We start from the raw sequence: 16,923 nt of genomic DNA, 5'->3' as shown, positions 1-16,923 counted from the left end.
ACCGCAAGACCCTGAGTAGTCCAGCTCGCGAAGGCATGAGTCACTGAACCAGAGGACGCAGCTCAGAACATTACCATGCTAAGAAATTTGATTGGGCTATGCTAGGAATACGTGAAGTTCCTTATCCTCCCTTTTCATTCTCTCTTGTCGCTCTGCTTCACGGGCAGCAAATTTCTCATGGTGCCTTGGAAAAAACCCAAAATTGTGGATACATGACATGGGTTTCATTAATTTGGCGACTTAACCCTCATCCAAGTTGGGGAAAGGACTGGTATTAAGAACCGGCGATGGGACTTACGCGGTAACATGGCGCGTCTGTCCTCATATTCGGAACCCATGCCAGGGAGCGGAAGTCGCCGACTATTATGCAGTTGAGCGTAGCTTAAAAGAGAATCCATTAATTTTCTCAGTGGTTGGCTCGGTTATCAGGAGTTCAGTTGAGCCGTTCGAAGTTCATTTCCGACTTCAGGTATGGTGCCGAATCCATTAGCGGCCAACATCCGTAAAAGGGTCTTATACGTATTTCTTATGGTGCCTGCCAATATTTAATTTAGTTTGCAATGTTTATTTTTTTTTATGCCAGCAAGAGGATCTTCCAATACCCACTGTGGATCTGGTCCACAAGGGAAATTATAGAGATGTTCCTGACTCGATCAGCAATCAAAAACTGCTGATCTGTTGGACAGTCTTCCTGCTTCCTTGGAGAAAACTCTTGAGGCTGGACCTGAAAGCAGAAAACAATCCACATGCTCAATTTTAATTTCATCTTACACCGTAATTTTTTACCCTTGCCGATCTTATCATCTAGTGTGTATGAATACTTGGGTGGGATGTTCTACGAATGTGATCATTGTATATTTTCCAAATTATAGTGTCCGGAGATCAGAGGTTAGCAGGATTGAATTAAGCATTACGTTGAACTAAAACAACCACCCCTCTTCCCCCGCGGGGGAAGAGGGGAGTGGAATCTGTCCTCAGATCAGTGGAACTCATTTTTTAATCCTTAATCTGCAGGCAAGACTAAGCTAACCAAGTGGGTATGCTGTTATTGAGATGTTGTTATGGCGTCGTCGAACCTCGGTTGGATGAAGAACCTTTTCGGGAAAGCAAGGCAAAAAAAGTGAATAAATGAAAAGAAAAAAGGAAAAGAAGTCCCCTTTTGTCAACATTGGATGAACATCCCAGACACGGCTTGTCGTATACTTTCGCCTTCTATAAAATTTACATAATTGTATTTTTATTGATTGATTCATTTAATGATTTGGGTTGTCGGGGTTTCACACCCAGATGTGGATACATCTACGACCACTGCCGCTAGATTTAGGGCTAAATTGCCGTGCAGATGGGAGGAACGGTAAAATCTTAGTCGCATTCGAAAAGACATAGCCGGGAGGCAACTCCGTACTTTTGTTAGTGTTGTTTTCAACGATGGAAGCGAAGCGAGACCGAATGATGATGGAATTGGCCCCCAACTTGCGCAATACCTCGCAGTTCATGCGCCCATGAAGCACAAAGATACGGCCGTCTCTTGATTCCTATCTCTTTGCGTTTCGTACTTTTGCGGGCCAAGTCGGAGTACCAACGACCTGACTTCCGACAACTAATAGCGAGCCCAAGTTTCTTGGGTCTCGTGGGATCGCATCCTCGAAGAATACTGGTAGAGGAACGCACATTCCGCGCAGCGAGGCCTGCTTTGCACGAAACCACACACAAGTGGATCACTCAATTCGATATTGGTTTCAACAACTACGTATCTAAATAGGCTACAGCCAAGGATTGGATGAGTACAACCTCTGTAATTGGTAAATCTGAAGTAGATGCAGAGACTCGCACAATGAAACAAGGCCTACCCACTACTGAGGCGCTTAGCCACCGCTCCATCTATTAACCTTCACCACGGGAATAGATCTATGGAATGACATACATGCGTAGAAGAGGATCGTGGCTATACTGTACGTAGGATATAGTATATCCCACATGTGTCAGAAGGAAGGAGGGGGGTTGTTCTGTTAGTCTGTACCTTGTTATTGCTTCTCGAAGAATAAGGTTAACGGCCTGTAGCTCCCCACTGGATTGCCTTAAAGACTATCCAACCAGATCGAACGTGATTCACCGCCCCTTCCGTGGCTTCAAATGGAGGCTCTCCTGACTGCGAGGAATGAAGCTTAGCGTCCGAGCCCATAATCTTACCCTTTGGGATCAGACCCCTAATGTTTTTTGTGATTTTTTTTATTCTCGGGCAGTATTGTGTCCTCGGCAGATTTTCAGGAGGATGTGTGTCTAGACAGCAGTACAAGACGCCGTCTACGCAAGACATGCACCGATTAATCAACTCCTCCTACATCGTACGCGGAGGCAGCCAAAATCCCTTCTCTGACTAGTTCTTCTACGGCCCCACTAGCCGCCCTAAAAGACCCAGCACATGATCTGACAGTTAGAACAGGTAGTCTTGCGACGGCTTAAACCGTTTAAATCCAGCTCAGCTAATGGGAACAGGGACATTAACTACCGTTCCATAAGCGAGTATCATCTAACACTCCGGGAAACATCCGGTGACGAGGAACGAAATCGTCTCCACGGAATACCGAAGAGTTAATATCAGCAAATTCAATCGAGACCAGCCAAGTCTCTAAAAGGGGAAGGGAATTCATGCAGGTCGTGTCTATGTTAACTCGGACAACAATGCTCTTGTTTAATAAAATGAGATGAGTTCGTTTCGGGAGGAACGGTAGTCCAGGCAACACCACTGGGCGATAATTTTTGATCCCTCTTATCCTTTATTAACCCTGTAGATCTATAACGGCGGAAATACAAAAAGACAACAAAAGGAAAGAGCCAAAATGAATGTCAAAAAAGAAAATTTTAAACAGGAACATTACGACCAAACTAATGGACGGTAACTGCATGGTGCCGCAAAACCTTACTCCAGTCACAGACATGTCGGTATGCCGCCTTCATGGTGACAGTTCCTGGAGGAGCATCCTGCTATTAGCGAAATATCATTGGTGGCCAACGTGGTGGTTCTACTAGCCCGGTCGAAAGAAAGTCTTTGGTTTATTCTGTAGGAGGATTGACAAATCTATCTTTCTCGGCTCCATCAGAACGGATTTCTAGACACCACCAACATACCAGCTCTGACAGTCAGCACCGTATTCTATTCGTCCACGATGTGTTGACAAGGGTGGAGCTAGACTGGTATCTTACCACAACCCTCATTTCAATTTCGTACAGATCCACACGGACTTGTAGAAGTCATCCGGGATCCGACCAAAGCTCCCACGCAGTCGGTTTCTCCTGTCCCTATGGGAGATACCTAATGTGGCAGCTGTGTGGCTCTCTTTTCCGAATTTTCCTTTTTTTTGTGTTTTTTCTTTTCTTTTCTTTTCTTTCTGGACATTGTGGGTACCTGCCACCTCTTCGTAGGAGCTTGCACTATTTGTCTGACCTTAGTATGGTGGAAGGCTTTTTCAACCCTACCCTCCACAACCTCTCACCCCTAAAGAGTACTCAAGTAACCACCTCAACCAAGGTATGGATCAGCAATGGCTATCTTTAACACACTAATCCTAATTGCAGCTAGTGGGATAAGCCATCAGGATAGTCAGCTGCAATACCCAAGGGGATCTTTACACCTGGCGAGACGTATATAACTGACCGCTGCCCCATGCTCTTTCTATCTGTCACCTTCACATCATTCTACATTTCAAATATTGCTTGCTTATTGCTCTGGAAAAGAACAGCTGCGACTATGGATGGTTCGATGGAAAATATCTCTGATAGGCTACTTGAGCTTACCGATCTCGTCACCCGCCTCCAGAGATTTCTGTTGAGCTTGGTTGATTTGATCAACTGGCCACGAAGCCCCCTGACACTGGTATGATCTCGAAAGTTGCTCAAGAGTCAAGTTATTAAATACTGATACCCGATTTCCCATCACTTCAGGTTGAAGGGAAACTTCACAAATGACCGCGCACGTCCGCCTGACCCTACGTCAACGAACATGGAAAGCCAAGAATTTAGAGGTCGGGCTCTTTCAGTAGCTGCACACGTCTTGCATGTTGGACCATAGACCGCCAGAGGCCCTGCCTGGTTCGTCACGGGCGTAGGCAAAGGTTGCCGGTGCAGTTTCGAAGTCGACATGCGTACCTGCCATGGTGATACGATGCCAGTCTCACGCTTGCATCTTGATTATATATATGGTATTTTTTGCAAATCATAGCATTGGGTGTTGGTGGCTTTGCTTCTAGCGTCGGAGTATACATTGTGTCATAGGTAGCACCGTGATTGAGAGAAGGTACCAATACACTCTCTGTTAATGTTTGAAGCAGAGCTCACCGCATTTGTCTTTTCGGGAAGTATATTTGTTGAATGATTGTTTTTATTAATTGCTCGTTTGTGTTATGTAGTTTTGACAAACCATTACACTCCTGTATCCACAGACTTGAGGACATATCTACTCTTTTCATCCTGATCAAGAAACATGCGAATACTAATTTAACTGTAGATTAGATCAGGCCCTTGAACCATACTCTTGTTAGTATATAATAATGAGCCCTCCAACAAATGTGGTTTAGAATAAAGCATAAATTACTCCATCCCGGATGTCCGATGACAGTTCTGGGTGCTCCCTATCAGATGAATTAACTCAAAGCTTATTCAGCAATATGAAGCTTACACTATCCAACTCAAGGTAGTAGACAGACAGATAATGGACTGCATGAGAAAATCCATATGGCCATTTAGCTCTCGTTTGGCACAGGGATCATCCCCACCGTACATCGCAGTCATGCCTATATCTGTAAGGTCACGGGACGCTTAGGTCGCGCCAGGATTACTAATTTGTTATATCACATAATAAATGGTGAGAGACGATGGACAACCTACCCCATGTTTGGTAAGAAAGACCACCCTTCTAGTGCTATTTCTGCTTTTTCAACGCATATCACCAAGTTTGATCTTTCTATCGCCAGTCACATCATATTGATCACAAGGAACCAGTCGGAAAGAATCTGAAGACAACAATAGAAATGCAGCTGCCGTCGGCTAAACCTACACCTCCCCCCATTATCTCAAGATCGGGAGCGTGGGCGGCGGAGAGGTTATCCTGTAGGAGAGATGATGTCCGATGTCTCTATGATGATATGTGACCGACAGATAAGGCAGAACTCAAGGAAAGGATTATCGGTGACTGGTCAGGTTGCTGTCCTTGAGTACGAAGGATAAATATGGACATACCAGCAACTCTGTGGCCTATACGATCGGAGTTGTGCTCGCAGTTTACCAACATTTGCTCATTTTAAGATACCTAGCTAGAGAGCTCGGCGAATACGACGGAAATACGAGTCTGGAAAAGTATGTTGTGGATGCGGTTGTTGATGTGTATATATTGTGACTGGAGGGTAGGTGTGCTATTATAGTACCAAACTGCGAAGACTGTGTTTCTACTAATACAGATATCAGGTCCAACAATTCAACAACCTTAATCATGTCACAGCCAGGTTTAGGCACGATTTTGGTTCAAACTATGATAATGTGCTAACCACATTTTATGCTAAGCAAGAGGACCCTTATCGCCTGGGTAAGAGAGTCATACGGATTTTCTCGTCTACCAGTCTTTCTAAAGCGACTTGCATATTAACACTTTGCCGGTAAACCTCCCTAGTACCTGAGCTTTGTATACTAGTGGCTTACTGGTGGAAACTTTAAGGCCTCTCTACCGCAGCTTCTCGCCAAGTTCAGAGTCGCGCCGTATCTTGCAAACCGTCGTGCTTAGAAACTATGATATTCGACTAAGTATGGCTTCTGCTGTGTATTACATTTCCCTTCGCCCTTCAACGGCAGAGTTGAGGGGTAAATTACAGATGCAACTACACCCAATTGGCTTCTGTTAACCTTCTGATCACTAATATACATGTTCCTCCAATCAGGCAAATGATAAACATTCTCTGACAGTTTCACCCCCCAACGAGCCGTCAAGATACCAAACTCAGACGTGTATCCACGGGGCAAGCTGCTCTGTCCATAGAATCCCACAATAACCTCATTCTCGGCTGGTTCGAGACTGAAGATAAGATTGTCGTTGATACCATCGTCACTGTCACTGCCATTTCCAATGTGGTTGAGATGGCCCCACTCATCTCTATTGCTCAGGGTCATGCAGATACCTACCAGGCAGCTCCATGCGCCGTCATCCTTGCAAATCTTGACTTTGGTGATGGTCTCATTAGCAGGGATCTCATGACGTTCTGATCTGTATCCACAAAACCGATGGGGATGGCTGGGGCCGCAATTCGCCTGCTTCCCATTGGCATACTCGACGATTGCTCCATCCATGATACATCCAACTCGAAGGTCGATCGACGTCGCACGAGGCAGTTGGCCATCTTGACCGCGGCCGTGAAGGACCATAACCCACTGGATAAGCTCTTGGTCATGAGTGTTCGGATCTATATCTTCTGACCGAATGGATTGTTGGCGAAGAGTCACATTACTGCCTGGGATCATGATGTAGGGCCTTTCCTTGAGCCTCGGCCATAAGTCCTTAACTATGGCCATCTTACCATTCATGCTAATGGCAGAGACTTTTAGCGGTTGATTCTGGTAGAGCCTTTCACGAAGCCTGTCCTATGAAAGCCTTGTGCAACTGGCTTTTTCATCCTCATCACCTATGAAATCATGATTTTGGGAATCGTTTGCCCCATTCTCAATCTTCACCTGCGCAAGGCCTGCCGTACAAGACACCTTAAGGCTCTCCGGATACTCCCCTACCATATTGGTAATATCTGAGCTATCCAAGCTGAAGTCAACCTCGACTCTTGCGTTGGCAAGCCATTTGACACGGGCTTATCGCCAGGGAGTGCAAAATGCGGCAGCAACCTGAACTTGAGCGCATCTTGGAGATTCCACCTGGCATCGTTCTCCGCCGCACTACTGGTCTCATGCGAGACGAAGTTCATCCCTCAGGCTTTGCTGTACCCTCTTGCCATGATCCCCGTAGTATGTCCGGCACCGAAGGCATGGCCCACCTCCTGCAGAAAGGCTCCTTGGCCGACAAAACACGCGCCGCGCATGGTGTCGCATTCACCATTGTCATTGCCAAGGGTGTCACCTGTGGGCGTCATAGTAGATAGACAGGCAGGGACCTCTAGGAAACGCGGCCGGGGGTACGTAGGATAGCTGCCAAAGATGCCCAAGGAGATGCCATCGAGTTTATGGCAACCCAACGCTGCATGTGCCATGATCATGGATTACTCAGTGGAGTAGTGCGCATCCAGAATCAAACCGGCTACCACTGGACGGCAACATGACTCGAACGGGGGCCCTGAACTTCGCGAGGGCGGCTTCGAAATATCTGTGCAGGGCGTCTCGATCTCGACCTCGAGGATTCTGCTGGGCAATATCGGCATCCCGGAGCTGTGCGACAGTCTTACCCGACCGGATAATATATACCTTGGCGACAGATCCCATATGACCACTGGTGACAGGTGTCGTTTGATGCCCCGTTTGCATGGTTGTGTTAGGGGATTACCGAGTCCGTTATTATTATGAGAGTATTGAAAACCCAAAGAGCTATCTGCGGGAGATGATACTCTGCTTCGCCAACTGGTAAAAAGCGGCATGAATCTGGAGACTATATAGGTCTAAACCAGAGTTTATAGTGCAACGGCAAGCGAACCGTTTGAGTCGGTCATACAGAGCGACTCGCTCAGGCGATGGGAGGCTGACTCGGCGGCCTCTCAGTAGGGATAGGGCTAGTTGAAAGGCGGAGAGAGAGAGAGAGAGGGCAGAATTGTCTCCAGCTTCAGCCCCGCCAAAACAGATGGAACACCGACCACAATTCACATAAAATTCCGAAAACTGATCCGAGACCCTGGTTCGGATAGTCGGTTGCTGACTCTCTCCACTGATGTACTGTTGTATCTGATAGCTGTCCTGCCGTCGTGTGGTCTCGTGCCGTGCCCTCCCTGGATAGATTCGAGATCATGTGGTCTAGATCGCGTGTATATACATATATCGCCAAAGAAACTTGGCTCAAGCAAGGCTCGTTTTGGAGTCTCGCTCCATAATTAGAAGCACCCCAACAGTGACTCTCCCTTTCTATCAAAATCAACCACTTCTGCCCTAGGGTTAGGATGCCATCAGTTTCTCTATGAGCCTTTACGTGCGGGCTGGGCGATGGCGTGGCGCTAGAGGGCAGGTACGCAATATCCAGCATAGCTACGTAGGTCTAGATAGAAAAACGTGATTTATGGCAAAGCTAAGACCGAAGAAACGAATAGCAAGGGCTAGTCATGAGTGAGAGTGAGAACAAGGCTTAGTCTGGACTATTATACATTACATCGATAACCATGTCACAAATATACCCATTTCGCGTGTGATTCCGACACGATGATGGCCGAATTTGAAATGAAATAATTTCACAACAATTGAAATCAGAATAACCTAACACAACTGGATTAGCATGCTTGACTTGCTGCACCCTGGAGCTACACGCCACCACCTCCTGACGTATATATGGTTGCCACGAATCAAAAGCGTTTCTTAGTCATTTTGGTATCCTTTTCTAGCCAGGCACCGAAATCCTTCAGCTCGGGATACACCTTCTTCAACATAGAGATATCGGCCTTGTATCCGTTTTTGTAAAACCAACGGTACATATTACCCACATCCTTGACCATGAACATGAGCAGGTGAGCAAGAAAACCAAAGGTCATTGGGATATCCTCGCCGGTGCGGGCCTTGTATATGCGTGCCATTTCCTCGAATGTGATTTCATCGCCAGCTAAGGAAATGCACCGCCCGGTGTATTCTTCGGGATGCAGGAATGCCTGGGCACCGAAAAAGCCGATATCACTGACTGCGACCAGCTGCAAGGGCTTATCCTTGAGGGCAACTTTCCAGCAGGTATTTACGAGCTTACCCGCGAAGCCAGGGGTGAAGTTGTCGAAGAAGCAGGTGGGGCGTAGGATCACGTAGTTCATGCCAGATGCTTCTGTTTTGTCAAGGAGATACTTCTCGATGTTGTGCTTTGTAGCGAAATGAGGTACGTCAGTTGGGTTGTGGATCGAATCGTCACCGCCTCGGTCCACGGAGGTATAGACGAAGTGCTTGACGTTGTTCTGGACAGCTGCATCGATCACAGCCTTGGACTGTTGCTCCTCTTTGTCGTGCTTAGATCTTGTTGGGTCCATGACCTTTTTTATTTTTTAGCAAGAAGTCAGCGGATGGACACGTAAGGTAGACGATCGTCTCGACCGGGTGATCAATGCCAACACTTACGGGTACAAGGAATACACCCCAGATACCTTGAGGGGCAACTGTCATGGCGTTCTTGAAGATCCCCGGCACATCACTGAGATTACCTTCCACGAGCTTGATCGTGGGGTATTTCTCTCGAAGCGACTGGGCTCTGGGTGAATTCGTCTTGCGAGTCAGAGCAAGAACCTCTACGCCCGCATTCGCTTTGAACAGGGCATCAACAACACCACCACCCTGATTTCCAGTGGCACCGGTAACCAGCACTGCTCGAGACATGGTTGAAATGCTCTTCCCAGTTACTAAGAAGAAGGGCGATGTGGAAGGCGATGAGTGAAAGGGTAAGCTGTTGCCAGTGACAGTGGGCCTGAGAGGCAAGGAAAGGGCTCGGGTGGTGTAGCGCAGCATGACAGAAACACCTGAGGGATCAAGGGGGGTGCAGAAAGTGCATTTGTAAGCTGCGCCCATGGAGAGAGCGACTGGAGCTAACGCGGGGGGAATTTCTGAGTCGTTAGATGATTGGTCTGTTTAGGGCTGCATAATCGGGAATATGAGGTGTACGGCGGCCGTGGGTCGTTTGGGTTCGGGCAGAGGAGCGAAGGCCCGTCCCTCGATGGACCACGTTAGTGTTAGCCCGGGAGGGATCGGTGTCTCCACAGGTGGAGTGCGAGGGAGAAGCTTCACTAGGGTCTTTGTTAGACCAAGCCAAGGCCTGTATTTATTTTACCTGGGGATTTGAATACTACTCACCTCATTTCTACATCGTACATCGCCAACACCATCTCGTTTTTCCTACCCAGCACGGCCTCTCATGATCATGACTAGTCTCCATCTTGTCCGTCAGGCAAATGCCACCCTTCGCAACCAACGGCCCAAAATGGTGGCTGTATTTGTAGGGGGAACCAGTGGGATTGGAGAGGCGACGGCAAAGGAGCTAGCAAAAACAGTAGCTTCACCTACAATTTACATCGTCGGTCGCAACCAAGAGGCTGGCTCTCGTATCCTGGCCGACTGTCAGAATTTGAATTCCCACGGCACGTACAGATTTATCAAGTCGGATGTGTCGCTTCTCCGTGAGGTTGACGCGGCTTGTCAAGAGATCCAAAGCAAGGAAGCCGCCGTGGACCTTCTCTTCATGACGCCGGGCCACCTGGCAACTCGGAAAAATAGTACGAGTCCGAAGATAATATCGTCCCCCTCTCCCGGACTGACAAAACTATAGACACGGCGGAGGGACTGGACGACAACCATGTCCTCCGATACTACGCCAGAATGCGATTCATCCAAAATCTGATACCTCAGCTACAAGCCGCCGACCTTCCCGCCCGTGTTCTTACTATTCTTGCTGCCGGAAAGGAGGGTGAGATTGAGGAGAACAATTTCGATCTTCAGACAAATTGGTCCTTCGGTACTGCCGCGGTCTATGGAGCGACTCTGAATTCCTTAGCGATAGAGTATCTGGCTTCGCAGTATACCTCTATTAGCTTTATCCACGTCTTCCCAGGACTGGTACGCACATCGCTCATGAAGTCGAGTTTTGGCAGTCTACTTGGGTCGGTGATTGGTCTACTCACGAGACTGCTGTCGATATCGGAGCAGGAGAGTGGAGAGCGCAATATCTTTCTTGCAACATCGATAGCGTATGCACCGGCCGCGTATGCCGGTGATATCACAGCTAAAGGGGGAAATGTCGCAATCGCGTCGACAGGGGAGGCCGGTGGTGGCTCATATCTCCTGAACTATGATGGGACGGATGCAACCAATAAGACCTTGATGGCAGACTATCGCGTGAGGAACTATCCAAAGAAGGTATGGGAGCATACCCTGGGTGTCTTTCAGAGGATCCTCGGGGCGGATTCTTAGGTTCTCTGAGCTGTTACTCGCGCGATGGAGGCTGGCGATAGAGAAATAGCCTACTTTCATGATTGCACTATTATTGGTACTTTAAAATTACTAGTGCTTCTCTCTAGGGATGATTATAATTGGACCAGAGGCGTAGCTATCTCGTAACTCAATACGATCGGGCTTGGCGATATGACTCGTCCATTTCTCGTACAATGCTAGCTGATCACTGCCTCGCAAGGGGTAATACACTGTACAGAAAAGACGATTTCACTGGTCGAAGCATACATTAGCACCGGGAATCGCAATGGCCGAGGGCCCACCCCAAGGATCAGTTCCCGACGGTGGATCTCCGGGCGCTATTTCCCACCGCACTGCCTTTGACATTCCTCTCGGGCTGAGCAGTCATTCTTAGGGCCGAGAGTGGGTCTTCATTTGTAATCCCATGGGGTCTTTGTTGGTGCCCTGCCCATTCGGGAATGGCATATCTGAGCAGTGCTTGACGAGTAACTTGACCCCTTCACTTGGGCCTATGGGTTCCTGCCACCGCGGTGATGGTAATCGGATCTAGACATTGCACCGCTGCTCGGTGCAGTAATGGTGCGCTGGCCGCGATGTGAACTATTCCGTCGATATAGATGAGATTGGGAAATGAACAACTAAGAAGGACCGGTACTTAGGGCATACATGGTATACAGGCTAGCGACACAGTGTTTATATGACTCCCTAGTAGACTCCCCTACAAAAGAACATTCAAAAATTAGAAGATCAAACTTTTTCGTCTATACCACTCGCAAAACGCTTTCGTTATCGTTAATCCATTCTAAACAACTTTCAGACAGGATGGGGCAGTTTAGCGATCTAGTAAACACCATTTCGAAAGAGTCAGAACGTATTTCAAACCATTGCAAGACGGGAAATCTCCCAGAACCCTCCTTCGATGCGAAATTTCCACCAAACACTCAAATACCTGATGAAAGCGAGGAGCTGACAGGTGCACGGCGGAACCTCTTTCAGGCTGCCACAGACCTTGCGATACTGGCCCTCGGACCGTCCGAATATATTCGTTGGCAGGCATGGAATGTCAGTATAGAGCCCCTTATATATGAAATCGTCACGGTGGCATAGCTGTGGAACTAACCGGAAACTGCAGCAATTCAATGACAATATCAGCCTTCAGTCAATTCTTCGCTTCCGCATCGCCGAATCAGTTCCCCCAGAGGGAATAACTATCTCAGACCTCTCGGAAGCGACAGGGGTAGATCAACACCTGCTCACCCGTATCGTTCGTCATGCCATGACCTCACATATTTTCTATGAGCCTGAACCAGGCAAGGTCGCACACACTGCCTCCTCTCAGGCCCTGTCCAGCAACCAAGGAGTTCGAGACTGGTTGGATATGACTCTTGAAGAATGGGGTCCGGCTGCAGTGCGCACGGTGGACGCTTTCCAGACGTACCCAGGGAGCGAGGAGCAGAAAGAGACTGGGTTCGGGCTGGCATTTAACGGCCAGACGATCTTTGAGTTCCTTGCCCAGCAGCCTGAGCGGTCGAAGGTTTTCGGTGGCGCTATGGCTAATTTTTCCAAGGGCGAGAGCCATAGGGTAGGACATTTCGTCCACGGGTATGACTGGAAGGCCCTCGGGAAAGGAACGGTGGTCGATGTAAGATTGGATTTGAATCCCTCAGTTGTAATACTCGGAAAATACTGATCAGTATGGTTGATATAGATTGGAGGATCCCACGGTCACATCAGCGCTGCCATCGCGGCCGAAGCTCCTGACCTCAGGTTTGTCGTCCAGGACCTTGGCGGGACAGCGGCCGAAGGATGCAAGATGCTTGATGCAGCCTTGAAAGACCGTGTTACGTTTATGGCCCATGACATGAATGACATACAGCCCGTCCTCGGTGCAAAAGCCTACATATTCCGCTCTGTGCTCCTAAACTGGCCTAGGAAGTACTGCGTCAAGTTTCTGAAGAACTTAGTCCCTGCTATGACCCCTGGTGCACTGCTCATTATCAACGAGGGAGTTCTGCCGGACCAGGAGAGACTATCTGCCTGGGATAACCGACTTCTCCGGTGTGTTCACCCACCATTCTTTTGACTCGGAGAGATTTGTTACTGACGTGGAGCTACAGGAGCTTGGACCTCTGCATGATGGGTATGTTTAACAGCAACGAGCGAACGGTAGAAGAATGGAAGGGCATCCTCTCCGAGGCAGACTCGCGCTTCAAGCTTATTAATGTTCGCCGCCCGAACCCGGCGAGTTTACTTTGGATTCTGGAGATTGTATGGGAATAGATGTTTGGGATTTAGGTTAGAAAGGAATTCTATGGATTTGCGATAGAGTATTATGACATCGGAGCCCACCTACAATCTAAACCTAACCATAACGACGTTATTAAAGTATTTTGGCTGTTGTGCTTCCATGTCCTACTTCAGTAGCATGGCCAGAGTCATGTCATTCCACCATTGCCATGCCCAAGGGAAAGTCCCTTCAATGCAATGCAACGGTTATATATAGAGACAGGTCTAGAAGTACACTCACACAGGCCTCTTGGTAATATTCAGAGCTTTTGCGACTAACATTACAACCATGCAAACATAAGGTAAGATTGCTTAGTAGAGACTAAATTTAACACACATATATATATTAATCATTATTCTACAGTTGGGGGATCTCGACCTTAGCTATAGCAGAGGCCTATTTTCCTTCCTCCTTACTTTCCTCCTCATCCGCTGTTCTGTTCGTCTGCAGTCCTTGCGCCGAGTTCAAAACCTGATCTAGGTTATAGCTCTTCGTCAATAGACTTGTGAAGAGCGCGACCCCACATATGGCACAACAGACAGCATAAACGACCCGCAGGCTATCTGTATACGCATCTTTCAAATTATTCTTCTCACTCTCATCTGGCATACCCGCAATTGCTCTGACAAGACCCGCTGCATCCTGACTATATGCATCAGCCATTGGCGCCAGACTGGGGTATTTCAAGAGGTTCTTTTTCATTTGGTTCTGAAAAACCACACCCCCCACAGCAACGCCAATACATTGTCCCAGTGCACGGAAGAAACTAAACATGGCCACGGCCATTGACAGGTTCTCACTGGGTGTTGCAGCCTGCACAGCGAATGTTAAAGCTGGGAAAAGGACGCCCAGCCCCAGGCCGCTGACTAGGTTGATGAAAATCCATTGGGGGATGCTGCTATCCGCCTTAATATAGCACATGAGCCCCATTCCAAGGGTGGAAAGCGCCCATCCGGACCAGACAGCCCACCGATAGCTGCTTGTTTTAGTAATGGCAAATCCCACAATAATAGCGCTGGGGGCGACGGTGAAGGTCTGAGGAAAGAGGGCTACACCAGCGATGATAGGAGAGTACTGCTTTACAGCCTCGAAGTATAATGGAAGATAGTACAAGACACACCACAGAACTAGTCCCTGGACAACACTTCCGATGTAAGTCACAGTTGCTGTCCTGTTATTAAAGATACTTGGTGGGATCATAGGATGTTCGGCGACGTAGGATTCGTAAAATGCGAATGCGACCAGGCCACAGGGGCCTACGATAATGGGTACAAGAGTACGCCATGAATCCCATGCGTACAGCACCCCACCCCAAGTTAACGGAATGAGGAAAGATGTCATGCTTGCGATGAAGATCACTGCTCCGAGCCAGTCTATGGAGCGGAGCTTCTCCCCTACTGAACCTGGAATCGCGCTCAGGTTCAGGAAAATAGCGACAAATACCACCCCGACTCCAATGAAGGGGAAGTTAATGTAGAACACCCATCTCTATAGCCCTGTTAGCGCGTTTTCCTGTATGTTGTACCGGAGACCCTACCCAGGTGACATCCTCCGCAAATCCACCCCCAAGGATAGGACCAGTCACAGATCCAATACTCCACATCGCGCTAAGAATGCCTAGATACTGACCTCGCTGTCTCAAAGGAACTATATCGGTCACGATGACTTCAGTGAGCGCGATGATTCCACCACCCCCGACACCCTGGATGGACCGTCCGACGAGCATGTATGTAAAGTTTTTGGCGATCCCCGACACTAAAGCCCCGACGAAGAATAGTAGAATGGAAAAAAGAATGACTGGACGTCGGCCAAACACATTCGATAGATTGGCAAAGCTTGGCTCAAACACTGGCGGTGTATCGGTCAGATCTGTGAGAGTATACCGCATAGCACCAGTCAGACTCACCTGTAGATGTCAAGAGGAATGACGTTCCAGTCCAGAAGGATTCAATCGCCGTTCCATGCAGTTCTTCCGACATGATCTACTGTTGGTGTCAGCAGTTGGGCGACGTTGGTTCCCGCTTAGCACCCTTCTTCCACATATTCCGTGCAGTCGGGCTCAATGGTTGCATACCGGAAGGGCAACAGACACAGATGTTCCATCGAGAGCAGCCATTAGTGACAACACCGACAGAGCCAAAAACACGAGAAGTCCACGTTTCCCCAGTTTGAAGTGCTCCCCGCCCTCTTTGGACATTACGGTCCCTGATTGATCTTCGTCGTGCAAGACACGCGAGTCGGATGGTGTGTCGCCCGTCATATTTGCCAGAATTGATACTGTAGCCCTCACTCGAAGACGAGCATTGAGCGAAAGGAAAGACTTAAATGTAGCTCTTATTAGCTTCTCATAGAAGCGGACAATACTTTCGGAAATCAGCCCTAGGCGAGAAAGGTCTCACAACAATCTAGAGGGGGTCCATGTGCAATCCAAAATTATTTCCTCCTGGATTTTGAATTACACTATGCTGATAATGGGCCAGACCAACTTTGCATACGCTTCCATACACATCACTCACTGCACTCCCTTCCAAAACGAGAGAGAGGGTCAGACTCCACGGCACAACTCGCACTATTAAGCCTACCTTGCTTTTTCGGTATCCGCTCAAGCCCACCTTTCGGACAATGAAATGAGAGGATATGATAGGCCACTTTACGGGAAAACACTCTGGGGCGTCCGTAGAGTAGTACGCCGGCAAGATTCCACCTTCCAATCCGCTCGGTATCACCCAGTGGGTGGCTTCCGTGATCGTCGGGGTGGATGATCATCTCGGCCTTCGGTGATCTACATTATAAATCAACCGCAGCTGGCATTCTGTGGGGGACCCACAGTGTAATTCCCGGCGCTCGCCGTGCCCCTCGGGCTTGTTTTTTTAGTACCATGGATGGCGACTGCCCTATATTGTTCGCCCACCACTGATTTGGTCGGAAAATCAGGTAACAAAAGCCACCCACAAATGTCCGTAAGTTGATTGGTATTGAATCAGTTCTATTCCACCCATGGTCAACAGACGGGAGTGTGAAACTGGATAGGTAATACAGACATAACCTCTTTTATTCTTGGGCATAAAATATGTATAGTTCCATACCGGAGGTAGCCTCAAGTAGTATATTGTGTATTTGAGAAGCATCACTGCGAGCAATTAACTTGGAAAAATAGCTGAGGGAAAAGAAATTGGAAGGACGAGATAGACGTGGTAGAACGCACCAAATCTCCCCATCACTCCTATAGAACGTAGCGGGAGCAATGTTATGATACGAAAAGAATCTAGGTTGGGCCGTGAACGAGGTGACCAATAAGGTAGAAGAAGTTCATAGATATTAAGTCATGGCTACCAAATAAAACTGCTATCCAAGTTACCGAAGAATAAAAAGCCTTCCTGGACTCGCTCTAGGTAGCAATAATAATCATCTAGGAATTCTACAATTACCACAGCAGGTGAGTCGCTGCTAAGGATATATATACAGGGTAGAGACAAGCATCAATAGATATAACCTCTTCAGCCCTCTCCTTTTGACAT

General features: G+C 48.1%; 6 protein-coding genes across 6 annotated transcripts; 2 read left to right on the top strand and 4 right to left on the bottom strand.

The window, feature by feature from the left end:
- Positions 1-5,769: 5,769 nt before the first annotated feature.
- Positions 5,770-6,555, bottom strand: BDV38DRAFT_282757 (uncharacterized protein; the record flags this gene model as incomplete). Its single annotated transcript, XM_032059871.1, has 1 exon — positions 5,770-6,555. One exon carries the CDS (start codon positions 6,553-6,555, stop codon positions 5,770-5,772), a length of 786 nt encoding a protein of 261 aa, XP_031913892.1.
- A 404-nt stretch (positions 6,556-6,959) lies between these two features.
- Positions 6,960-7,509, bottom strand: BDV38DRAFT_282756 (putative peptidase family-domain-containing protein; the record flags this gene model as incomplete). Its single annotated transcript, XM_032059870.1, has 2 exons — positions 6,960-7,225; positions 7,290-7,509. 2 exons carry the CDS (start codon positions 7,507-7,509, stop codon positions 6,960-6,962), a joined length of 486 nt encoding a protein of 161 aa, XP_031913891.1.
- Positions 7,510-8,528: 1,019 nt separating this feature from the next.
- BDV38DRAFT_282755 (NmrA/HSCARG family protein) lies at positions 8,529-9,534 on the bottom strand (the record flags this gene model as incomplete). The annotated part of the gene is made up of 2 exons (XM_032059869.1): positions 8,529-9,194; positions 9,280-9,534. The coding sequence occupies 2 exons, from the start codon at positions 9,532-9,534 to the stop codon at positions 8,529-8,531; spliced, it is 921 nt and encodes a 306-aa protein (XP_031913890.1).
- A 508-nt stretch (positions 9,535-10,042) lies between these two features.
- On the top strand, positions 10,043-11,262 carry BDV38DRAFT_84097 (uncharacterized protein). The gene is made up of 2 exons (XM_032064021.1): positions 10,043-10,424; positions 10,478-11,262. Exons 1-2 carry the CDS (start codon positions 10,067-10,069, stop codon positions 11,116-11,118), a joined length of 999 nt encoding a protein of 332 aa, XP_031913889.1. The 5' UTR covers positions 10,043-10,066; the 3' UTR covers positions 11,119-11,262.
- Positions 11,263-11,940: 678 nt separating this feature from the next.
- Positions 11,941-13,398, top strand: BDV38DRAFT_271130 (S-adenosyl-L-methionine-dependent methyltransferase; the record flags this gene model as incomplete). The annotated part of the gene is made up of 4 exons (XM_032057256.1): positions 11,941-12,180; positions 12,251-12,760; positions 12,827-13,176; positions 13,236-13,398. 4 exons carry the CDS (start codon positions 11,941-11,943, stop codon positions 13,396-13,398), a joined length of 1,263 nt encoding a protein of 420 aa, XP_031913888.1.
- Positions 13,399-13,685: 287 nt separating this feature from the next.
- On the bottom strand, positions 13,686-15,665 carry BDV38DRAFT_292724 (major facilitator superfamily domain-containing protein; the record flags this gene model as incomplete). Its single annotated transcript, XM_032062075.1, has 5 exons — positions 13,686-13,726; positions 13,822-14,893; positions 14,943-15,253; positions 15,312-15,387; positions 15,480-15,665. The coding sequence occupies 5 exons, from the start codon at positions 15,663-15,665 to the stop codon at positions 13,686-13,688; spliced, it is 1,686 nt and encodes a 561-aa protein (XP_031913887.1).
- Positions 15,666-16,923: the final 1,258 nt, after the last annotated feature.

Source organism: Aspergillus pseudotamarii (genome assembly GCF_009193445.1).
Source record: "Aspergillus pseudotamarii strain CBS 117625 unplaced genomic scaffold BDV38scaffold_25, whole genome shotgun sequence".
Lineage (NCBI taxonomy): Eukaryota > Fungi > Ascomycota > Eurotiomycetes > Eurotiales > Aspergillaceae > Aspergillus > Aspergillus pseudotamarii.
The sequence above is the reverse complement of the archived record's forward strand: the minus strand, read 5'-3'. Positions and strand labels throughout refer to the sequence as shown.

Excerpts from the sequence above, each read along its gene's own strand:
- BDV38DRAFT_84097 (XM_032064021.1), top strand. The coding sequence starts at position 10,067 with ATGATCATGACTAGTCTCCATCTTGTCCGTCAGGCAAATGCCACCCTT. Across the intron at positions 10,425-10,477 it reads CCTGGCAACTCGGAAAAATA|ACACGGCGGAGGGACTGGAC; the intron begins GTACGAGTCCGA and ends ACAAAACTATAG.